The sequence below is a fragment of the Phoxinus phoxinus genome (genome assembly GCF_949152265.1).
Source record: "Phoxinus phoxinus genome assembly, chromosome: 11".
In the NCBI taxonomy this organism is placed as follows: domain Eukaryota; kingdom Metazoa; phylum Chordata; class Actinopteri; order Cypriniformes; family Leuciscidae; genus Phoxinus; species Phoxinus phoxinus.
In genome coordinates this window covers 22076638-22102798 of record NC_136886.1, presented here as the reverse complement: position 1 = coordinate 22102798, position 26161 = coordinate 22076638, and the positions used below count along the sequence as shown (strand labels likewise).

At 41.3% G+C, this 26161-nt stretch overlaps 1 protein-coding gene across 6 annotated transcripts in view; it reads left to right on the top strand.

The window, feature by feature from the left end:
* The window catches only part of LOC307007413 (SEC14-like protein 1), a 254101-nt gene that overhangs the window by 201769 nt on the left and 26171 nt on the right, over positions 1–26161 (top strand). For 3 of the 6 annotated variants that reach the window (XM_079629445.1, XM_079629441.1, XM_079629443.1), the window contains one exon: positions 1189–1215. The exons of the other annotated variants lie outside the window; for them this stretch is intronic. In XM_079629445.1, the coding sequence (XP_079485571.1) occupies positions 1189–1215 (27 nt within the window). The remainder of the gene's footprint in view (positions 1–1188; positions 1216–26161) is intronic. 6 annotated transcript variants of the gene reach the window in all.

The following is a 26161-nucleotide window of genomic DNA, read 5'->3' as shown; positions in this document are numbered from 1 at the left end:
CAGTCTGACAACAGGACTGTGATCCAAAAACAAATATCAAAATCAAAACAAAAATGGGTCACTGAGCACAAAACCAAGATCTGCTATGGCCATCCCAGTCCCTGGCCTGAACCCTATAGAAAATGAGTGGGCTGAACTTAAAAGAAGCACCATCATGGATCTGGGAATCTGCAGGATGTGGAGAGATTCTGTGTGGAGAAATGGTCTCTGATCTCTTGTCAGGTGTTCTCCAAACTCATCAGGCATTATAGGAGAAAACTCAGAGCTGTTATCTTGGCAAAAGGAGGTTGCAAAAAGTATTTAATAAAGGGTGCCAATAATTATGGCCGACGTGTTTTGGAGAAAAACATTTATTTCATAATTATTTCAATTATCTTGCTTCAATGAAAGGTTAGAATTTTGGCAATTTTTTGAATGAAAGATCAAAAGGATAAACAATGCAGATTTTATTTTTTACAGCCAGTTTTGATCATATTTACCAGGGGTGCCATTAATTCTGACCATGACTGTATATATATATATGATTTATCTCTTATAGGATGTGTTTGCTTAAGTCTGTGGATGCGCTCATCCCGTAACAGCGCTCTAAAACACGGGTGTACAAAGAATTCACAACATTCTTTTACAGTTGTGTTCTTATTTTAATTTGATGTAGCCTATATTATAAACTTGCGCTGCACATGTAGCACTCAACTGTATTTTCTTTTTCAAAACAATTCTAATCATATTTCAAGCTATTCAAAACCATAATAACGAAGAGTGCGCATCTGAAGTGTCTCAGATGAAGTAAATAATAGATAATTTATCGGTCAAATTTTCTTATCGGGCTGATAACGATAACATTAAAAATAAACGTATATTGTCCGAAACTGACATGGTGGCCGAAATAGCATATCGTGCATCCCTAGTCCCTAATCATTTCATAACTGCCTAGTCATTGCCATTTTTACATTTTATTTGAATTAAAATAACACTGTTACCTTTTTATAGATCTGGTCATAATGTCAGCCTCTATTTAAACAGGCTGTTACTTTTTTGTAATGTCTATGTATTTTACCAGTATTATTGCCATATTAAGGTAAAAATAGAGTGAAAAAGTAATGAGCAGTGTCCAAGCCTGGTGCTTCTTTTTTCTCTCTCTCTCCCTTCTGTACACGACCACCTTCCTTTCTGTTTCTCCCTGTAAAGAACGGCTTGCTGCGATGTGCAGAGTTTGTAAGTGAACTTGTTTGCCGTTAACTTAGCGACTGCTGTGCTAACGGATTGTGATTGTTAGCATTATCTTCATGCTAACAAAGCTCTGTTAATTCTGTCTGCTCAAACACGCTTGGCTTGAGTTTCACCCTCTATCTCTATTCAGTGTGTGCAGGCTGCTGTAACACAGCTGACAAGAGGTTATAATAAGCCCATATGAAGATTTTATGTGAAACTCTAGCATGTTCTTGGCTATTTAGGTTCTGTATTTAGTCGAATTATCTGCATTGTCCATTATCATGGTAAAGATGTCTTGTATGTCACTGATTCTTGAGATAAGGGACAAAATATGTCCTACACACAAAATGAGAAATAATAATAAAATTATCTAAATAAAAGTACTTTAGTTACATCTGAAGGAAATCTGTATACTCGGGGCATTCATTGCTAATATTTTAAAATAATTTATTTAGTGTTATTTTAAATGTATGTTCCATACTTGGAAGATGCATGCAATGTTACACATTGTGTTACACGTCACAATGTATAACTGCCAAACAAAGTGTTTAAAAATGCAAAGTGGTTTTTTTTAAGTCTTTGCAGTCACAGCTTTAAAATGTCAACTCCGTCTTTCCAGTGTGATCCTTTTTGTCAATAGTTGTGGGATAAATCTTAGCATTTTTGTTATCTTTATTAAGGCAACTGAGGGGGGAAATGCTTCACTGTACAACACATGGTTAAGATGGAAAAATATTCAATCATGTCAACTCCGTCAGGTTTTATGTCTGAAGAGTTGACTTGTAAACTGATAGAGCTGACAAGAGCTCACAAAAACTCTTTATAAAGTGATATAATGTGCAGTACTGGTGAAAGGTTTGGAAACATTATTTCTAATGTTTTTGAAATTGATCAAATGTGTTTGTAAAGATTTATATTTTTATTCATCAATGAACCTTGAAAAAAAAGTATCACAGGTTCCAATAAAATATTAAGCAGCTCAACTGTTTCCAACATAGATAATAACTAAGTATGAAATCTGCATATTAGAATGATTTCTAAAGGATCATGTGACAGGAGTTAGTAAAATGTACTGTAAAATGAAAAAATGACCCCATGATTTACTCACCCTCAAGCCATCCTAGATGTATATGACTTTCTTCTTTCAGACGAATACAATAAGAGTTATATTAAAGCCAATAAAGTCATGGCTGTCAAGTAATTTTATATACTTAAATGAAAACAAATCTGAGTTTATTTTGTTCGGTCCCAAGGAAAACTGTGTTTTTGACTTTGATCTTGGCCCTCTCACCCCGTACAACACTAAGTGTGCCAGGAATTTGGGCTTCCTATTTGACTCCAGTTTAAAATTTGATTAACAGATTTCTGCTGTTAAGTCATGCGTTTATCAACTCCATCTCTCTGTAAAGTAAAATCCATTTTATCAAGAAGTAAATTAGAAATAGCAATTAATGCGTTCGTTACTTCTAGGTTTGACTACTGTAATTCTTTGTATTATGGCATTTCTCAGGCATCTATCTCCCATCTGCAGTTGGTTCAAAACGCAGCTGCTAGATTGCTTGAAGGGAAGCGTAAGTTCGATCACATAACACCTATCTTAATGTCCCTACACTGGCTTCCGGTTAAGTATAGGATTGAGTTTAAAATTGTATTATTTGTCTAAAAAGCTTTTAACAATCTGGCACCACAATACTTCACTGATCTCTTGGTTCCGTATACCCCATCTAGAAACCTGAGATTCAGTGACCATGGCCTTCTAACAGTCCCAAAGTAAAGCTTAAACAACGTGGTGATCGCGCTTTTGCCGACGCTGGACCGAAGCTGTGGAACAGCCTTCCTCTGTCTATCAGGCATGCTCCATCTATCTGCACTTTTAAAACTCAGCTTAAGACTTATTTATTCTCTTTGGCTTGTAACACTATATAGCTACCCTCCGCTATTTATATTTATTTTTACTTTTATTGATTACTTATTTTTGTTTGTATTTATAAACAGTGTTGTGGGTAACGCGTTATAAAGTACTCTAATTACCTTTTTCGTGAAATGTGTAACTTAACGCGTTAGTTTTGTGCGTTAAGTAATCAGTAACTTCGTTATTTTTTAAAAAAAGTAATCCGTTATTTTAAGGAAAGGAAAATCCCGAATAAAAAAATTTCCCCAGGATCAAGACAGTGTTTCTGCGCTTCAATACCCCACCACCCTCCAGCTTCATTAAGGCACACGCGCGCGGTCTCTTGCTCTCTCTCCCTCTCTGCTGTGCACGCGCTACGCGGTTTGGAGCACAGACTCTGTCTCGCGGGCGCGCTCGCTCTAGATTCCGGGAGATTTTAACTAATTTGCGGGCATCAGTGAGCCTCTATCAATATGCGGGAGACTCCCGGAACTTCCGATAGACTTGGGATGTCTGCATTTCTATACTGAAATAATATCGGCATTATAATTATTGATTTTTTTATTGAAATAATAGCCCATCCGCGCATCTCTACTACCCGGGCTGGGAAGGTGTGAATTTTGATTAATATGTTCTGTGATAATAAATAAATAAAACGCTATGTGGAATAGCCTATTGATGATTGTCTTTCCTGTTATTGTTATCCTGCAGTGTTAATTTAGTCGGATGACTGACGTTATTCATTGCCAGGAGTCACGACTTCTAGGTGCATTTAAAGGGGGCCGTGTCTGTCAATTAAGCTGCAGCATGTGTGAGGCGCTGCAAACGGCTTTTCATTTTTGGTAACGCACGAGTACTCTAACGCGTTACTTTTATGAATAGATAACGCTGTAACGTAACTGATTACTTTTAATTGATGGTAACGTTGTAACCTAATTAACTACTTTCCAAAGTAACTATACCCAACACTGTTTATAAATGCATGCTTAAACGTGTGTCTTTTATTCTTTGTAAAGCACTTTGGTCAACCTCGGTTGTGTCTTAAATATGCTCTATAAATAAAGGATTGATTGATCCTCAACTCGGCTCCGGGGAGTTAATAAAGGCCTTCTAAAGCAAAACCATGCGTTTGTGTAAGAAAAATATTCATATTTAATTCTAGCTTCCGACCAAACAGCCATAAGCAGTCTTCTTGCGTATAAAGTGCAATTTCCGCAAATTATGACATTGGAACTAGCGTAGTCTATTATTGCGTAGTGTAAATATCAGCAGTACGTCCCAATACTCGCATCTGTATGTTTGTTTGGCCGAAAGCTAGTTATTTTACTTTATGAAGTTTTAAATATCAATATTTTTCCTACACAAACTCATCGTTTTGCTTCAGAAGGCCTTTATTAACCCCCTAGAGCCACGTGGGAGCAACTAGTTCGTTTATGATGGATGGATGCACTTTTTTGAGCTTCAATCCGATGGTTCCAATCCATCAGATTGATATAATTATATCATAAATTATTATGATATCGCCATTATAATGCTCGGAAGCGTCAGGGTGTTTATTAATATAACTCTGATTGTAAGAAGAAAGTCATATACACCTAGGATGGCTTGAGGGTGAGTGAATCATGGGGTAATTTTCATTTTAAAGTGAACTACTCCTTTAACCCTCTGGGGTCGGTAAACGCGCAGGCACGTTTTGCTCGTTTTTTTTTTTACATAACAGCAAAATAGACTTAAAATACTCCGTAATTTTTGGTCAAACAGACTTAAGAAATATGAAAAAATAAGCTGTTAAATGTTTACTTTTTTATGTGTCCACTTACAATCGAAATAAAACATTGTGCTTTTGTAAAATAAAGAAAATAAACAGGGTGTGCTTTCTGCCTCTCCGTCTCCGTGAACTTTTTTTCTAGAGCACATCTCTAAACTTAAACAAAACTCAGCGAATACTATTCACCCAGGCATGAGCAATGTATCTTTAAAATCATTTAAGTGTGTACTTTTAAATTATCCAATTCAAAACTAAAACAAATATTGTCTGTTTATGTAATCTATATAAAAAGAGCAGTTCTCATGTCAGCTCATTATAGCTTGTTATCTTTTAATGTGACCACGCCCACGGAGAGCGCGCGCCATTCAAACGCAAATGATCTGAGGCAATGCATGCAAACGTGCAAACCGGCCACATAAGCTCGATAAAACACATCAAGTTTAATCAGATGAATGTACTATGTCATCTTGTGAGACTGTGAGGAATAATCCTGGGAATCTTACCTCAGAAGTACTGGTTTCACTTCGAGGAGCAATGGAGTTTTTTATTCTTATATGCTTTGTTCTAATCGCGATATGGAATAGTGTCTGTAAACCGCAAAAAGACTGTTTAAATATGAATCGCGTTTCTGTGTGTGATGAATGAACGGCACATATGCGCGCTGTTGCTACTAGTTGTGACTAGTTTTGGATAGACTATAAAGTTTTACTGTAAAATAGACATCAAATAAGCTTTTGTTAGCCAGTTTCTGCTCATATGTTAAATATTTAGTATGTTTTGTCAAAAATAAACTCATCAACTAAGATGTTATAGTGTTTGTTCCAATGTAACGTTAGGCTATATCAAACTAATGAATCCTTAACTTTGAAATATGTATGATAAAATGTATACTTTAAAAAAAAAAAAGAAAGATTACACTTGAAATATTGTTAAAATTGTAATTGTTGTTTATATTTACATATGAACACTTTTTAATAAAATAGCAAAAAAAAAAATTACAAGGTAGATGTAAAATAATCTTTATAGGTCATAAGCCTTCTCATTAAATTATTTATTATTGTTTTTTATTAGTGACACATTTTGGGCAGAGGATGTATTCCAAAAAAATGAGAATTATCTGCACAATTACTAGAAATGTTTACCTTGGAATATTATACAATTTGCATGTATAATTTGTTTTTTTAACAAAAAAGAAAAGTTTCCAAATTTTCTCATATAGCCTATTTGAACAGGATTGGTTGCCAGGTATGACTATGTACTAAAAATGTGCTTTTGACTTTTATATTTGGATTATATATATATATATATATATATATATATATATATATATATATATATATATATATATATATATATATATATATATATATATTATTTATTTATTTATTTATTTTGTCCTCACATTCTTTCTTGTGTGACACACCTGAATGAAAGGCTCATTATGCGGGTCATTGTCTTCTCAGGTGTGAACCACTTACTATTCATGATGGTGTTGGATCGTCCACGCCCCTGCGCATATTGCCTTTCCAAACAAAGTGTTTTACAAAATTTAAATCCAATGTATTGTTTTATGTGAATGATTAGGCAGGATGATTTTCAGATCATTTTGAAGGAAAAACTCTAAAATTCAGCTTTGCATCACAGAAGTTAGTCAAATTTTATATTTTAAGCATATTAAAAAAGGAAACCATTATTTACCATTATCATAATTTGTAATATTTTTTTACAATATTACTGTTTCTGTATTTTTGATCAAATAAATCCTGGCTTGGTGAGCATAAGAGACTTCTTTCAAAAACATAAAAAATAGTAGTTTCCAAACTTTTGACTGGTACTGTACGGAAGCCCTGAACCGCAAGGTAAAAAAACAAAACAAAACACCTAACTTGTTATTTCGACATAATTACATTTTCTGGAGTCATCTGATTTGTTGTAGTAGGCCTATACTTTATTATGATTTTAGTATCATAATGATTAATAAATGCACGCACAATTATCCGTGAACTTGATTAATGTTGCAGATATGTTTTACTATCCACAGTTAAATTGCTTTCAACTTTGTGTGCAAAATTCAGAATTCAACGAATGTGCAGCAATTTGTACAAATAGAGACATTTTTGTGAATAAAATGTTTTATTTTGTATTAGTGATCATAATTTGCGCATGCAACAAAGAAGATGTACAGGTGACACTTTTTGAGTGTATTCGCCAATGCTTAACATGTAATTATATATTCTGAAATGTAAAGTGTATATTCTGGGCTCATCAGATTACTGTGTTTGGTTTAATAACACTGTCTGATTTATTTTTTCTGTTAAATATTACATTTTTCTATTAGGTAGCTACTGGAGTAGTTGGCTAACTAATTGTCTATTTAAATGTAGCCTATCTAACACAGTTTAACAGATACAATGATACAATAATAGTTAAATTATTATTATTATTTATAATAATAATAATAGCCGCAATAGTGGCAGTGGCAGCTAAGGCAGTGCAAGCCAAGTCAAGTTAAACAGAGTTTCTGATCTGGCCAATAATGGCCAAGCACATGAAGCAAAATAGGCTATCTAGGCGATTATGTGAGTTGTGTAAAGTTAACAAATTAATCAAATCTTATAGATAAACTATAAAGCTGGCTGAAAGAGCAATTCTGACAACAAAACTATCACAAAACTATATATAATTGCTAAATAAGTTAATTGCCATTATGCAACCTTTTAGAAAAGTATGAATTGGTAAAATATCCAGTGTTATGAAAACCGTAGGTCAACATAACGAAAACATTTTCTTCAATTCCCTGTCTTATTCTGTGGCATTCCACTTACTCTAGTGGCATATCAAAATTAATACAAACCTTAGCATAAAGAGACGGGCAGTAATTAACAGACCAAACACAGTAAAAAACATATGTACAAAAAAATCTGATGAGCCCAGAATATAAACTCAACGCATTTAATTACATGTTAAGCATTGCCGAATACACTCAAATGAGATAGACTAAGAAAAGACCTGTGTACAGGTCACCTGTACATCATCTTTGTTGCATACGCAAATTATGATCACTAATACATAAAAAAAACCCCATTTTATTCTTAAATGTCTCTATTTGTACAAATTGCTGCACATTTGTTGAATTCAGAATTTTGCACACATAAGTTGAAAGTCAAGTCAAGTCACCTTTATTTATATAGCGCTTTTTACAATACAGATTATATCAAAGCAGCTTCACAGTGATAACATGAAAATAATACAAAAAAAATTGCATCATCGTCCACCTTAAGGCAGATCTATAATATTGTTGAATAGTAAATGTCCCCAACTAAGCAAGCCAGAAGGCAAGGCAACAGCGGCAAGGAACCAAAACTCCATCAGGTGACAGAATGGAGAAAAAAACCTTGGTAGAACCCAGGCTCAGTCGGGGGCCAGTTCTCCTCTGGCCAACGAGCGAACAATGGATGATTATGATTCAGGAGCATTACAGGTCAGAAGTCAGAATGAATCAGAGTATTTGTCCAGTTCCGGTTGGTTGAAGTCGGAGTGGAGAGGAGGAGAGACTGGTTGACACTTCAGGTCAGCGGCGTGTGTCTGCTTCCCGAACAATGTTAGGTAGACTGTTCCAAAGTTTTGGTGCTAAATAGGAAAAGGATCTACCGCCAGCAGTCGATTTTGATATTCTAGGTATTATTAACTGGCCGTAATTTTGAGATCGCAGTAGACGTGAAGGACTATAATGCATTAAGAACTCGCTCAAGTACTGCGGAGCTAAACCATTTAGTGCTTTGTAAGTGATCAGCAATATAATATTTTAAAATTTATACGATGTTTAATAGGCAGCCAATGCAGTGTTGACAGAACTGGGCTAATATGGTCATACTTCCTGGTTCTGGTAAGAACTCGAGCTGCTGCGTTTTGGACAAGCTGTAGTTTGTTTATTAAGCGTGCAGGGCAACAACCCAGTAGAGCATTACAATAATCTAGCCTTGAGGTCATAAACGCATGAACTAATTGTTCTGCATTATTCATTGAGAGCATATGACGTAATTTAAATATATTTTTAAGATGGAAGAAAGCAGTTTTACAGATACTAGACACATGACTTTCAAATGAAAGATTGGTATCAAAGAGCACACCCAGGTTCCTAACCGACGACGAAGACTTAACAGAGCAGCCATCAAGTGTTAGACAGTACTCTAGGTTATTACGTGTGGAAGTTTTTTGTCCATTAATTAGAATCTCTGTTTTTTCTGAATTTAGTAGTAGGAAATGACTAGTCATCCAATTTTTTATATCAGCTATGCATTCCGTTAATTTTGTGAATTGATAGGTTTCGTTAGGTTTTGAAGAAATATACAGCTGAGTATCGTCGGCATAACAGTGAAAGCTAATTCCATGTTTCCTAATAATATCTCCTAATGATAGCATATACAGAGTGAACAGCAGCGGTCCTAATACTGAGCCTTGTGGTACGCCATACTGAACTTGTGATCGATAAGACATCTCTTCATTTACTGCTACAAACTGATTACGGTCAACCATGCTAGTACAATTTCACTAATGCCAACATAATGTTCGAGTCTATTTAAAAGGATGTTGTGGTCAATGGTGTCAAATGCAGCACTAAGATCAAGTAATACTAATAGAGAGATACAACCACGATCGGATGATAAGAGCAAATCATTTGTGACTCTAACGAGAGCTGTCTCGGTATTATGGTACGGTCTAAATCCGGACTGAAAATCCTTGCAGATATCATTTCTTTCAAGAAAGGAACACAGTTGTGAGGATACTGCTTTTTCTAATATCTTTGACAGAAAAGGCAGATTCGAGATCGATTTTGTAGGATCAAGTTGCGTTTTTTTAACAAGCGGTTTAATCATAGCTAGCTTAAAGGTTTTTGGTACGTATCCTAGAGACAAAGATGAATTAATGATATTAAGAAGATGATCTATGACATCTGGAAGCATCTCTTTCAGCAGCTTAGTCGGTATAGGGTCTAACATACACATTGTCGATTTAGATGATTTGACGAGTTTGCAAAATTCTTCCTCTCCTATAGCAATGAATGAATAAAATTTTCCCTCGGGGAGACTACAATGCACTTCCTGATTTGATACTGTATTAGACGGTTGCATAGTTATCATTTTGTCCCTGATATTATCGATCTTATAAGTGAAGAAGTTCATAAAGTCATTACTGCTGTGTTGCTTGGAAACTTCTGGGCTTGAAGCTTTCTTTTTTGTTAGTTTAGCCACTGTTTCAAATAAATACCTAGGATTATGTTTATTTTCTTCTAATAGGGTTGAAAAATAAGCAGATCTAGCAGCTTTTAAAGCCTCTCTGTAAGCAATCGAGCTCTCCTTCCATGAAATCCGAAATACCTCTAGTTTTGTTTTCTTCCAGTTGCGCTTTTCTGGCTGCTCTCTTAAGGGCCTGAGTGTGCTCGTTGTGCCACGGCGTTGGACTATGTTCTTTAATCTTCTTTAAGCGCAACGGAGCAACTGTCTCTAAAGTGCTGGAAAAGAGAGAGTTAAAAGTTTCTGTTGCAATATACGGTGAAAGCAATTTGTTTGTGGATAGTAAAACATATCTGCAACATATCAAGTTCACCGTTAATTGTGCGTGCATTTATTAATCTGCACTAGTAAAAGTATACTCCAAAAAAATCAGATGAGTCCAGAATATGAACGCATCGCGTTTTTCACGTTAAGCCTTTTCCTCCCTATAAACCCATTATAAGAACGCTAAATGTGGCTTAGGCCTAATGCATATTAGAATGTCCCCTTATGTCGAAATAACGAGATAGATATTTGTTTAAATAACGACTTATGTCGAAATAACAAGATATGTCGAAATAACGAAATATTATGTCGAAATAACAAGTTATTATGTCGAAATAATGACTTGTGTCGAAATAACAAAATATTATGTTGAAATAATGAGATGTCGAATTAACGACTTATCTCGTTATTTCGACATAATATATTGTTATTTTGACATAATATCTTATTTCGACATGTGGTTAACGGTAAATGGTAAACAACAAAAACAACCATTGAGTATTGCGTAGATATACACAGTGGGGAACTCCTTTCCTCGAGAATATTGAAACCTATATTTATGCATATAAATGTAGTGCACGAGGCGCCTCTGATGCGCGAACCAATCAGGCACCTGCGCGCCAACGCATGTCAGAGACCGCCAAAATGGGCGGGGCTTATGGCTATAAGAGAGCCTGAATTTGCCATTATAGCAGGTTTAAGACAAACCCTGGCAGATTGCAATAGTGTGGCAGGCTACGCAATACTCGTTCCCTACTCTCAGGGAACCGAGGTTACATTCCCTTTCCCTTTCGAGAACGGTCACTTTGTATTGCGTAGCTATACGCAGTGGGGACGCCATGCAAAACGCCGCACCAGAAGTAACTGGATGCCACTGTAACTCAGGACCCCTGAGCACACAGAACAAGCCAGAAAACCAATTATATTATATACAACATACATAACACCAGTCATGAAACCCATACTGATTATTTCTTCACAAGACTTTCGAAAATTGTATCACGTAGCCTAGAATATTTGCTCCAAAACTATGTGAAAATCACCTTGACTACTCATTCAGTTAAGACAATATATTGATTTAAAATTTGTAAGACATGTCTTGTGGAAGAAAGCTTTATGCAAATAGGCGTAAACCACCCATGAATATTGGGTGAGACAAAGACCCTCCAATAATGGCCCTATTAGGAGCTCTCAGGCACTATCATTATGAGGAACAAAGAATGAGGAGATTTTAAAAATAATGACTTTTTGATTGTTTGGATTTATTTACAACACAACATAATCCAAAGATACACAACAAATGGCAAAAAAGCATATTATTTAACACACTGAACTAAAGACAGAGACATAACCAGTCACACACATTTGTGCCATTCCTGAAACATAGTGCATACCTGTCATTTCCAAGGTGTTTGATTTTTCACTTTACCATATTCTGCTCATGTTGAAGTCAGCAGGACTGGTACCTAAAAAATAAAATAAAAGCTGTGAACATGCTGATATCAAGAGAAACTAGGGTTGCACGATTTTGGGAATACATTTTAATTTGTTCTGGGTACAATTGCTTTTTAAAATGTGCAAAATACACACACACACACACACACACACACACACACATATATATATGTGTGTGTGTGTGTGTATTTTGTACATTTTAAAAAGCAATTGTACCCAGAACAAATTAAAATATATATATATATATATATAATGAACACCAGGTTTGTTGTGCCTTGTAGGCATATACGTGCAGGGCTGCATAAAATAATAATAACAATAGTATAGCAGCCATCGTTAAAAAGGAACACTTCAGTAACACTACACTAGAGAAAAATATATTTATTATCATATGTTACTTCAAATGTTTACATCGATATGACGTTATGAAATGAGATTGGAGTAAAAACATGAAGCCTATGTCTGGTGCGTTTTGCGGATCAGGATGAATGTTTCTGTCCGAGCCCGGCCCCGCGTCCGATAGGCATAAAGATATTTGTCCGAGACCGACAGTTAAAATCCCTTTTTTTTCTCATACTAATGACACATGTACGTTTGTTTGTGTGGAAAGCATTCGTTAATGTCAACAGATGAGCGCATCAGCGTGCACGGAGCAACAAGCGCTCTTAACCCAGGCGCGCATGCACGCGTTTCGTTGTCACGGCTACATAAACAAATTTCCGCACACAGGAAGACAGATGTTATGGTAATATTTAACATGTATTTTAATCACAAAAACGAACGTTTGCATCAAGTGAAAGCATCAGGCACATTGGCTACCTACATAATAAGCTGTTTTAAATTTAAAATGTTCAATGCCGCGCTGATGTGGGGTCGGGTATCGGGTATTTCTCTATTTCAAACACACAGCGCGACTGAGAACATTCACTGAAGCATCGAGCAACAGTTCGACTGCAATGTGAAGTTTATGCAACAATACTAACTAATATAATTCGGAATTATTTCTTACCTTAAAATCTTTCTTGTCTTCAAATCGCGTTCTTCTTCTGATGTAAATCCAATATGCTCACAGCGTGTCTTCCAAACTCGACGACAGCAGAGGATTGATGAAGTTCGGTGCATTGTTTTTTAGGTAATGAGCGCATTTGCGTGACACGTGGAAGATTTGCATATCAATATAATTTGCGCGTGTGGGTGTGGTCACATTAAAACTAATGAGCAAGGGTTTGAGAAACTTGGTATCTTGTTGGTTTTATACAAATTACTTAAAGGTGCTGTATGTATATTTTATACTATAACAAATCCCTTTTTAATTGCCTGTGTGTGAAGGGGTTGTAATCTCAAATTAAAATGATCTACTTTGCGGGTTTTGCTATTACCTCTGAAAGCAAGTATTCTTATTTTTATGTGAAGGTGCCGGGTCGGATTTACCGCGAAATTCAGTGACGTCACCTGCATGCGCGCTCCCTAGCCTCTCGCCTCGTCTACTGACTTTGCACTCAACAGCGACGACACTGAAACTTATGACTTGCAACTTATGACATGTCTGATAATAACACGAAGAAAAGACCTGCTCCCAGCACAACACAGACTCGGCTAAATGCAGTCAATATCATGGTACGAGCATGGAGCATTAGTTCAACTTTAAGCTGATAAAAGTAGCCTATTAACGTTGCAGTGGGAGTTTACCTGAGTTTCCAGCATGTTGTGTGATGCTTTCTCCGGTGTGTTGCGTCTCAGTCTGGCCGGTACTCGAGCACACGCTTGTAAACTTATTGGTTGCAATCTGAAACATCACCGCTAGAGGCCGCTAAAATCTACATACTGCACCTTTAAATAGAGAATATTTGTTTTCGTTTTGAATCAGATAATTGAAAACTACACACTTAAATGTTTATAAAGATATAGAGCTCATAAATGTGTGACAAGTATTCGCTGAGTTTTTTTTGTTAAGAGACGTGCTCAAGAAAAAAAAAAGTTCACGAGACGGAGAGGCAGAAAGCACACCCTATTTAATTTCTTTATTTTACAAAAGCACAACGTTTTGTTTTGATTGTAAGTAGACACATACAAAAGTAGACATCTCACAGATTCTTTTTTCATATTTATTAAGTCTGTATGACCATAAATGACAGAGCATTTTAAGTTTATTTAGCTGCCATGTAAAAAAAATCGCACAAATCACGCTGGCGTGATTGCCGACCCCAGAGGGTTAATCCATCCTCTATTTCAAACACACAGCGCGACTGACTCAAACTCACAGCGCGTGCAGAGAACATTCACTGAAGCATCGAGCAACAGTTCGACTGCAATGTGAAGTTTATGCAACAATAACACCAACTAATATAATTCAGAATTATTTCTTACCTTAAAATCTTGTCTTCAAATCGCGTTCTTCTTCTGATGTAAATCCAGTGTAATCTCACAGCTTGTCTTCCAAACTCGACGTGATAGTATTCAAGACCTTTTCAGGGAGGTCCCTGAATACCCGTTGAGGGGACACTCATGGAGGGCCCACTCATGGAGGGCCCATAAGTCGGGGCGAGGGTGCCAAATCGTTCCGTTTGCCTGCGTGAGGAGATCCTTCCTCAATGGGACAGGCAAGGGGACTTCGTCCATCATCTGAGCCAGCTCTGGAAACCACGTCCGGGATTTCCAGAGGGGGGCCACTAGGAAGACTCACGCATAAAGAGGGCGACTGGGCCAAGGATGGGCCAGCTGTATTTTATTACAATACAGTAATAATACAGCGTCCCTGTTCTTCGAAAAGAACACTGTGCAGCCAGTGAGTGTTGTTTCTCGAGGCAAAGAGGTCGACCTCGGCCTCGCCGAATACTCTCCATATCAGACCAACCATCTGTGGGTTGAGAGAACACTCGCCTGGGGGAGTGTTGTCTGGAGATAGCATGTCCGCACCCAAATTCTGGATGCCGGGGATGTGAGCAGCTCTCAGAGAGCGCAGGTTGGCTTGTGCCCAGGGAAGGAGGTTTTTGGCCATGGTATACAGGTTGCCTGACCTGAGACCGCCTTGGCGATTTATATAGGACACCACTGACCTGTTGTCCGTGAGAACTAAGACGTGGTGTCCCCTGAGGTCTGACAGAAACGCTTTCAGGGCTAAACAAACTGCTCTCATTTCCAGGCAGTTGATATGCAAGCTCTTCTCCGGACTCGACCAGAGGCAGCGCCCCCCCAACCTTGGTTGGAGGCATCTTTGAAAACCACCTTCCTCCTTGGAGGCCACACCCATGATCACACCTGACTGGTAGCAGTTCTGGGCTTCCCAGTGAACCAGGACCCTTAAACAGCCGTGATTCACCGTTATGTAATACAATTTGTAATAAAATACATAAAACTACGTAATAAAATTTGCAGACGACACAACAGTGCTCGGCCTCATCACCGGGAATAGCGAGACTGCATACAGGCGAGATGTTCAACTGCTGGCGGCATGGAGCAGCAGCAACAACCGTCACCCTCAACACAAAGAAAACCAAAGAAATCATTGTGGATTTCCGCAAGACTGGACAGTTAAACCACTCTCCAATCTTCATTGGGAATGAGGTGGTGGAGAGGGTCTCTAGTTTTAAGTTTTTAGGTGTGATTGTAACGGAGGATCTGTCTTGGGGGGAAACCATCGCCTCTGCCACATCGAAGGCCCAACAGAGCCTCTTCATCCTCAGGAAGCTGAGGTGGGCAAGACTGCCCCAGAGACTCATGGTTAACTTTTACCACTGTGCAGTGGAGAGTGTGTTGACCTACGGGTTACTGGTGTGGTTTGCTGCCTGCACCAGCACAGAGAAGGAGGCCCTACACAGAGTGGTGAGAGCCGCAGGAAAGATCATTGGGGTCATTCTCCCAGACATTCCAACTGTGTACACCTCACGCTGCATGAATAGAGTGAAGAACATCCTCCAGGATCATTTACATCCAGCACATCACCTCTTCCAACTACTGCCTTTGGGGAGAAGATATAGGTCCATCAGGGCCAAAACCAGCAGGCTGGCCAACAGTCTTTACCCCCATGCAGTCAGGCTGCTTAATGGGTAATCTAAGGCAAATGGGTGGACAACTTAAAACTATATGCCTGTCTGTTTTTGCTCTAACAACATTTCGTTGGTATCTTGTAACAATGACAAATAAATAAACTGAACTGATCTATGTGCAGGCTCCTTGACTGCCACGCATGGGCTGGCATCAAAAGTCCATCAATAATTAATAATAATTCAATAATAATAATTCATTACATTTATATAGCGCTTTTCTGGACACTCAAAGCGCTTTACATAGAAGGGGGGAATCTCCTCAACCACCACCAATGTGCAGCATCCACCTGGATGATGCGACGGCAGCCATATTGCGCCAGAACGCCCACCACACACCAGCTTACTGGTGGAGAGGAGACAGTGATGAAGCCAATTAGTATATATAGGAGAATGATTAGGAGGCCATGAAGGACAGAGGCCACTGGGCAAATTTGGCCAGGATGCCGGGGTTACACCCCTACTCTTTCGAAAGACATCCTGGGATTTTTAATGACCACAGAGAGTCAGGACCTCGGTTTAACGTCTCATCCGAAGGACGGCGCTCTTTGTCAGTATAGTGTCCCCGTCACTACACTGGGGCGTTAGGACCCGCACAGACCACAGGGTGAGCGCCCCCTGCTGGCCACACTAACACCTCTTCCAGCAGCAACCTAGTTTTCTCAGGAGGTCTCCCATCCAAGTACTAACCAGGCTCAGCCCCGCTTAGCTTCAGTGGGAAACCAGTCTTGGGCTACAGGGTGATATGGCTGCTGACAAATATCAAAAGTGTGCTTTCACTTTAATTGAGCGTGAGCAGCTGTGATGCGGGGGTTTTGGCGGCGAGTCTATTCTTGCTGCACTCCTGATTTTGCGACGCTCCTGCTTGACGCTCAAGCACTGTTCCTGCTCCCAGTGTGAATGCTCTCATTGGTTAACATGCACGCTGAAAAAAATACGCGCTGCCCACGCTTGTGGTGTGAAACCTCCGTTAAAGTGACCGTAGCATTACGGTGCGTGTCCACTACAGTGGTAAAACTCCGCTCAGTTCAGCTGGCAACACTATAACGCCTCCGCTTTGGGGGGTGTCTGTTGCGAGTGTGTTTAATCTGATTTTTCTACACGGACAATATAATCATCAGAGATTATACACGGGACTGATTATTACATTTGTAAATAGACAAGCCTTGTTTCCAAATGCCACAAGCAAAGATATCCTGTCAATTTTATAAACTTTTGTAAACCCATGCAGTATAATCACAATGAACACATCCAAACTGAAATATTTAACATGTATATAACTGCAAAGCGTCTAATTTGTAAATTACAATTACATTATATAATTTTCATTTTTGGGAGAACGATCTCTTAAATAAAACCACAAAACAGTAAGAGAAAATCACTCACTGCTCTTGACTGAGAACTTTAATAATAGCGTTTATAAGAATCCGTGTATAAGTGTATAATTTATACAGTGATTTATACAGCTACTGTAGCTGAAAAAATAAAGCAGTTTATTTTGTTTTTATATTATGTGTATATGTAGTGTGTATCTTTGTTCATATTTTTGAATGACAAAGAAAATAATGACAAAGGTTTTTATCTTCGCCACAGTGGTCTAAATGTCTGCTATTCTTGTTTATTTTATATTTTGTTACATTGTAAGTCTTTGTTTTTAAAATAGGGACATTAGTTTGGCTGTAATGCTTAGTCACTGACAAAATAGTAAAACCAACATGAAAAAGAATTGATAAAATTATGAATCGTGATTTTCCTGAAAAAAATCGTGATGATATTTTTGATGTCTTATTTACCTAAGAACATTGGTTATATAAGCTAAATATTTGGGAAGAGAATTAAGGCGAGACACGCCAGGCAAAAACATCGGGGGGTTTTTTACTCGTCAATTTTGAGATTTTTGGATATTTGTCTTCACTCAGATTTGTGGTGAAAAAAAGTCAGAAATACACATTTATTTAGGTCTTTATTTTACTACACTTTGTCTGCTCCCTGTCATCACATGCACTTGCTGGAAAGCTCTCTCTCTTCTGTACAATGCTGTCGGATCCAAATATGGTAATTTCCTTTTTATCAGCAACCAATCTTGAAAGTAAAAGGGCTGAATGTGCAATCTCATTGGCTGATAATAAATATTTAAAGGGCACCTATTATGACATTTAAAATGTTCCTAATGTTGTTTTGGGAGTCCCCAACAACAGTTCTCTTATGTAGAGTTCTCTCGTACTGCGTCGAAGAACGCTACGGAAAGTATTTCTTTGTCGAGATTGAAGCCTAAAAATTAATCCTTAATTTTGTAAATATTGTAAAACGCTTTTCTGTAGCATACAACCCTAGGCGGAGCAATATCGCTCACCCATTGGCTGCTCCGCCAGAAAAGCACAGCCTATGCGAGGCCAGAGACGCTGACCAATGAGGGCGTTTCGCGCCCTTCTGCGTCACCTCCCGCCAAAACAGGCGTGGCCTAGGCCTATAAATACGAGCATAGCTGTCTAACACACTGATTTTCTAAAATTCACGAAGCTGCACGCATCGTTGGATTGGATTTGAGCCGCCACAGCCGCCTGAAACAAGCACCTCAGCAGGACGCGCCTCTTACCTGAAGCCGCTGGTCATCGCCGCCTTCAGCCGCCGTTCCCTGCTGCGCTTCTCCGGCGTGGAATATCCTTTACATTATGTGTGTGTGTTTTGTGTGTGTGTTCGCCGTCGCGACACACAGTTTTTCAAGATGCCTCGCACCTCCTGTGGCTCGTGTAGAGCCCCGCTCAGCGACGGGGACCACGTGCTTGTGTTTCCTGCCTGTAAGGATCACGCAGCTTCAGCTCTCGTCGATGGCGGCTGCCATCACTGTGATTTGATGCCTACGGTGACTCTGCGGACTCGCCTGGGGTTCATTTACTGAAGCTGCATCTTTCCGCCCGCTGTAGTGCCGCGCCGTGAAAAGCGCCGTGCTCAGCGGAGCCCGGAACCTCCCTCCACCACGAGGTGCTCGCCGCTGCTGCCGCCAGCTTCTCCGCCCGCTTCGCTGGACTCTCTGACCGACGGACAAGAGCCGCTGTGTGCCGCCGTGTCCGTCATGGACGAGGAAGGTGAAACCGCGTCTGTGGAGGACGACTGCTATTCTCTCCTCGCTTCGGGTAGCAAGGGATGGGCGAGCTCCGAGGATCTCCCCTCCCCCACCGCTCGTGAGCGTCGACGGAGAAAGACCAGCATCGATGCGCTTACCGGCTGGATGGCTGCTTTTCTGCAGAGGAACGTACGTTACCGTCCTCACGACCCGCGCCTTTTTCTTCCTGAATTCACGAAGAAATCGCGGAGTCCCGGAAAGCCCCGTTTTCAGCCAGGATGCGCACTTCTGCTTCGAGGAAAGCTAACGTTACAGTGTTAAAATCCCGCCGTGGCCGGATTTCACTAAAATGTCTCGCTCGCACAGTCCCAACATACGCGACCGTGCCAGTGTATTTTGCAGTCACCAAATCGGCATCAATGCCCGTTTGCCTGCACACAAACGCCGTTTTCACGACGCCACAGGTAAATCTGAAAATGTATTTTCTGGTGTCCCGGCCACGGCCGATGGTGTAATGTGTGTATCCGTAATGCCCACGACCCAGTGCCCATTCGTACACACAAGCACAGCCCTACACAACAGGGCTTGCACACATAAAATCGACTCAGTCGATTGTGCGTCACATGTAAGTTAGTGAACGTGTCCGCTTTTCAGTGCCCACAATCACTACACACTGTATGTCCCGTGGTTTCTGTAAAAACGAAACGAATGCACGGTCAGTCGGTTCTGATAGACAGTACTCTCTGTGCTACACGGTGTCCCGGCCACAGCCGATGATGTAATGTGTGTAACTGTATGCCCACGACCCAGTGCCCATTCGTACACACAATACAGGGCTTGCACACATAAAATCGACTCTGTCGATTGTGCATCATATGTAGTGAGCGTGCCCGCTTTCAAGTGCCCACAATCACTACAAGCTACATGTCACACGTTTTCTATGAAACGAAACCGATGCACGGTCAGTCAGTTCTAATAGACAGTACTCCCCAGTGCTATAAATGTACCCGCGTTCACGCACCCACATTTATTCTCAAACATGCCGAGCCGTACGGGGCTCGCACCGCGCGCTCTCTCTCTCAGCTGAGAGAGCTGAGCGCGCGCGGGCTGCCCGCTCGATTAAGCGCGTCCCCCGCATCATACGCTGCAATGGCGCCCATGTTACAGCACACGACTGCTCTCGTGTCACCGCCATTTCGCGACCAGAGCCCGGTTTTTCAACCCGTGCAAGCACAGCCCCGTACAACACAGGGTCTGCACGCATAAAATCGACCAATGCCCACAACCACTACACACTGCACGTTCCGCGGTTTCTGTAAAAACTAAACTAACGAACGGTCAGTCAGTACACAAACACAGTGTCCCCGGTGTTATAAATGTGCCCGCCACCAAGCGCCCACGCTTATTCACAAATATAACGAGCCCTACGGGGCTCGCCCCGCGCGCTCTCTCTCAACTCAGAGAGCCGAGCGCGCGCGGGATGCATACTGTGTTAAACATGCCCCCCGCCTCACACGCCACGGCGTCCATGTTACAGCACACGGTTGCTCTCGTGTCACCGCCATTTCGCGACCAGGGCCCAGATTACATTCAACCCCTAGTCACACGTGCAGATGCATGGGAAAGACTTCCCGGGGTCTCAGAATGGGTGCTAGAGACTATAAAAAGAGGCTATTCGCTACAGTTTCATCGACGCCCTCCCCGTTTCACGGAGAAAGTCGAAACCACGGTAAAAACAGAAGTAGCACACCTACTTCGAGCCGAAATAGCGAAGCTATTGAGCAAAGGGGCCATAGAGCCTTTATCTCAAGCTCAAAGCGAAGGGGGTTGGTACAGCAGATATTTCCTGGTACCCAAGAAAGACGGGGGTCTCAGACCCATTTTGGATCTAAGACGTCTGAACAAAGCGCTAGCAAGGCAAAAGTTCAGAATGCTCACGACCAGAAAAATCCTCGCGCAGATTCGCCGAGGAGACTGGTTTATGGCGATAGATCTGAAAGACGTGTATTTACACATACAAATTGCGTCACGTCACAGGCGATTTTTGAGATTCCCCTTCGAGGGCCGGGCATATCAGTACACAGTCCTGCCATTCGGCCTATCCCTAGCACCTCGTACATTTACAGTGTGCATGGACGCGGCGCTGGCACCCCTGAGACTCCGAGGCATTCGAATTCTGAACTATTTGGACGATTGGCTGATTCTGGCTCAATCGCCTTCAGAACTCGCTCACCACAAGACACTAATACTCGATCACCTCGAGTGCTTAGGTCTGAGAGTCAATTGGGAGAAAAGTTCACTGTTTCCCAGTCAAAGGGTCTCCTTTTTAGGACTGGAACTGAACTCGCTGTCTATAACAGCACAGCTGTCATCACAGCGCAGGCAAGACACCCTGCAAATGGCGAAATCCTTCTGCAGCGGCCATTTAGTGCCGCTCAAGAGATTTCAGAAAATGCTAGGCCTCATGGCCTCAGCCTCAGCGGTACTGCAGCTGGGCCTGCTGCGCATGCGCCCACTGCAGTTCTGGTTGAAAGCGCGCGTACCGCGCCGAGCATGGTTGCACGGTCGTTATCGCCTCAAGGTCAATCAGGAATGCATTTCAGCCCTGACACCATGGAGAGCGTCAGACTGGTACCGGTCAGGTGTAAGCCTGGGGACTTCCTCGAGCCTGAAGGTGGTGTCCACGGACGCGTCCACCTCAGGCTGGGGAGCACTGCTCGACGGCAGACCGTTCTTTGGCCAGTGGCCAGAACGAGCCAAACTACCGCACATAAACTGCCTGGAAATGATGGCGGTGGACTTTGCGCTGAGGCGTTTTTGTCCCCGGATAAAAGGGCACCACGTCCTGGTCCGTTCGGACAACATGTCGGTAGTAGCCTACATAAACCGCCAGGGGGGCGTGAAATCCCGAAACCTATTCAGGTTAGCGGAACGCATACTGGTATGGGCCCAGCACAACCTGCGCTCGTTGAGAGCAATGCATGTGCCAGGCCACTTGAATGTAGGCCCAGACAGACTCTCACGGAACAAAGTTCCGACGGGAGAGTGGTCTCTACACACACAGACAGTGTGTCTGCTGTGGAAAACGTTCGGCAGAGCGGAAATAGACCTGTTTGCAAACCAGGAAAACGCTCACTGCCCAGAATTTTTTTCGAAGAGCACGAACGCGCTGGCCAGTGTCTGGCCCCGCCGTCCGCTCTATGCTTTTCCTCCTGTCTCACTCCTGCCTCAAGTGCTGGAGCGTATCGAGGAAAGCGGATGCGCAGTGCTACTAGTCGCTCCGTACTGGACGAATCAACCCTGGTTCCCAGTTTTGATGCGACTGAAGAGTACTGCCCCGTGGCCGATTCCAGTGAGGAGAGACCTCCTCTCGCAGGCCAAGGGCTCGATTTTGCATCCTCGCCCGGAGCTCTGGTCCCTACACGTATGGGCCATAAACGGGTACCCGCTAACCTCCCAAAGGGAGTGTTAGACACGATCGAACAGGCTAGGGCTCCGTCTACTAGACGGCTCTACGCTTCCAAATGGTCGGTGTTCTCTGGTTGGTGTTCAGACCAAGGTCTGTCACCACTTCAGTGCGGGGAAACGGAGATTCTCTCCTTCCTCCAAGAGCTATTGGATAAGGGAAGAACCCCATCCACGCTCAAAGTCTATGTGGCTGCCATATCTGCGTTCGTTAATCCAACGCTTGGCCATTCACTGGGCAGAAACGACCTGGTGGTCCGTTTCCTTAGAGGAGCCAGGAGGTTAAACCCTCCAAGGCCTCCTTCAGTCCCCGTTTGGGACCTTTCTACAGTGTTGAACGCTATGAAAGGGGCCCCTTTCGAGCCTATTCACTCAGTTGACATGAAACACCTGTCTTCAAGACCGTGTTTCTTTTGGCTCTCGCTTCAGTGAAGCGCGTGGGGGATTTGCAAGCGCTCTCAGTTAGAGCTTCTTGTATGGAGTTCGGGCCAAACGACTCTGTAGTCGTGTTGAAACCGAAGCATGGGTATGTACCTAAGTCCCTCAACACACCGTTCAGGGCTCAGGTCATTTCCCTGTCGGCCCTGCCGGCCTCGGAGGACGGAAATAGCTCCCTTTGCCCGGTCAGGGCATTAAGAGCTTATGTGTCCCGCTCCGCTGTTTTTCGACAGACGGAGCAGCTCTTTGTTTCGTTCAGTGGGCGCTCTAAAGGGCGAGCCGCGACGAAACAGAGTCTATCTCGATGGGTAGTGGATGCCATTGCGCTAGCCTACGCATCTAGAGGTTTGGAATGCCCCCTGGGCATCAGAGCACATTCTACGAGAGGCATGACCTCTTCGTGGGGTTGGTATAGCGGAATCTCGTTACAAGATATCTGTATGGCGGCAGGCTGGGCCTCCCCGTCTACATTTATACGGTTCTATAACCTAGAGGTTCCTGCGTTGCAGGCTAAACTGCTCTCGGTCTAGAAGACTATGTTTAGTGTTCCTGCCCCGCGTTGCGGCCCAGGTCACTTCAATGTTTAAGCATCACTCACTGACAATGTGTCCCATGAGCATGCTATTACCCCTCATATATATATAATATTTCATATATATGTTATTATGCCCTTAGAGGCACTACTATAAAGGGATGATGCTATTTTTAGCCGCTCTCCCTATACTTCTTGGGGTAGGCACTTGTATGCCAGGGCGCGCGCGCCCTTAGGTGTCTGTGTCGGTCCAAGAACACGCATGGCGGGTTACATAGGGTTCCCGTAGCGTTCTTCGACGCAGTACGAGAGAACTCTACGTAAGAGAACGTACTCGGTTACTAACATAACCTCGGTTCTCTCTAGGAGAGGAACGAGTACTGCGTCTCATGCCATGCGTGTCCACGCTGCGTCGCTTTCGTGACGAAAATCAGTGTGTTAGACAGCTATGCTCGTATTTATAGGCCTAGGCCACGCCTGTTTTGGCGGGAGGTGACGCAGAAGGGCGCGAAGCGCCCTCATTGGCCAGCGTCTCTGGCCTCGCATAGGCTGTGCTTTTCTGGCGGAGCAGCCAATGGGTGAACGATATTGCTCTGCCTAGGGTTGTATGCTACAGAAAAGCGTTTTACAATATTTACAAAATTAAGGATTAATTTTTAGGCTTCAATCTCGACAAAGAAATACTTTCCGTAGCGTTCTTCGACGCAGTACTCGTTCCTCTCCTAGAGAGAACCGAGGTTACGTTAGTAACCGAGTACGTTTTACATGCATGCAATGACAAAAAACACTTTTGTTGTCGTATAATATGCATTTATTTTTACCTGATTTGCTCACCGACTCCCAAATGATTTGTTCAACGACTCACTTTCCCAAACCCCTCCTTTGCGCGACGCTAATCTGCGATTGGTCAGATGACCCAGCAGTGTTTACAGAGATAATACTTATTGTTTAACACGGAGTACAATTATGCTTTCATCAATTAAATTGTGTTATAATAATGATTATAGTCCACTGCTTTGTAGTTTGTAGTTAAAAAATAAAAATAAGATAAAGAATTTAATATGTTAGCGAGCATAGCCCAGAGTTCATATTGTAAAAGCACAATCAGTCTTTGTTTGCGTTAGCCCGATGCATAAACATAACGTTTTTACAAAAAAAAAGATAAAAATGCAGTTACGTTTCTACAAGGTATTACTCTATTCTTTAAGACAACTCCGAAAACAATGACAAACACATAGCTGGCTATCTCAATACAATTGTCATTGAAGACCTAGAAGCTAAACGGTGCTTACACAACAAACTAAATAATTAAGCATGCTACATAAAACATAAAAGCAACAATTATTAATAACACTTACAGGTTGTGATACGGAGGAGGAAGCTGATGCAAATACACTTAGAAACAGTGTTGGGGAAGCTACTCTGAAACTGTAGTTTGACAAGCTACAAGCTACTCGTAAGTTAAAGTAGTTAAACTACAGTCAAGCTACCCTTTTGGAAAAGTAGTTAGTTACACTACAAGTTACTATCAAAAAGTAGCTAGCTACATTGAAACTACTTTTGATTTTTTTGAACAACGTATATTATAAATAACTGAATGTGTCTGAGGAATGTTTTAAGTAAAATATTTAGTGTTTAAAACAATGCAATAATTATGATTTCAAAGAGTATTGTTTTATTACACACTACACTCAAATATATCAGACTGTTTGTCAAAAGTGCAAAATTGCAACAAATATGAACTTGGACAAATAAGACCATGGGTAATTAACTTGTTTCTCCATCCTTCAAATCTGCCGCCACGTCTTGCTCCATCATGGATAATATGGGTGTGTCAACCCACTTCTGTATGTCAGTGAACCGTTAGCCGCAAGATGCGTGATTAAACAACAGGTGGCGGTAATGGCAAAAAATGGCTCTTTGAGGGGATCCGGATCATGGCGATCTGTTTTTGGCTCTTTTTAAATATTTACCAGTAGTCAGTTTTAAGAAGCCAGCTTGGGGACATCTCAGTTTAGCCTGGAAATAATCACTGGGAGGAATGATGAGGTGAGATTTGTAGTCAAATAATTAAAACTCAGATATCACACACCAATATCTGAGTTTGAATTATTCTGAAATATTGATTATTACCTCATTTGTCATGTGTGGCCATATAGGGTCGCACAACATCCCTCTGCTTAGACAGTGACATCACTATTTTGGATTTACCAAAGTGTGTGTATGTGTAAAGCTACGTTGACTGTTATTCATACCTACTCACAAATAAACATCAAAAACAAAGGCGGCTGCAATTAATTTCTGTGCAAAACAGCTTTTACTACAAACACTTCCACACAAGAACATTATCACACAAGAACATTTTGATAGAAAACAAAATATATTATAACTATATTTAAAGTTTTAAATATATACTGTAGATAAAATTAGAATAAATAAAATGGAACACAACTATCATCACACAAAACCCCTGCGCTGGGTGCGCCCCTCCCCCTATAACTGTTCTGTCTCGCGGAGGAGCTAATTTGTGTGCATCTGTGTGAAACACACATAGGAAAAAAAGAACGACAGAAAGAACTGCTCCCCTCCAGTCGCGACTCGGCTCCCATCGTTCATGTTTATGAGCCGTTCAAAAGAATCGGTTCGTTCGCGAACGTCACAACTCTAAAAGAAGAATATCCTGGCATCGCGCTGATTCGCGCAGGCTCGACAAAACGCAATGTAGCTTTTGCTCG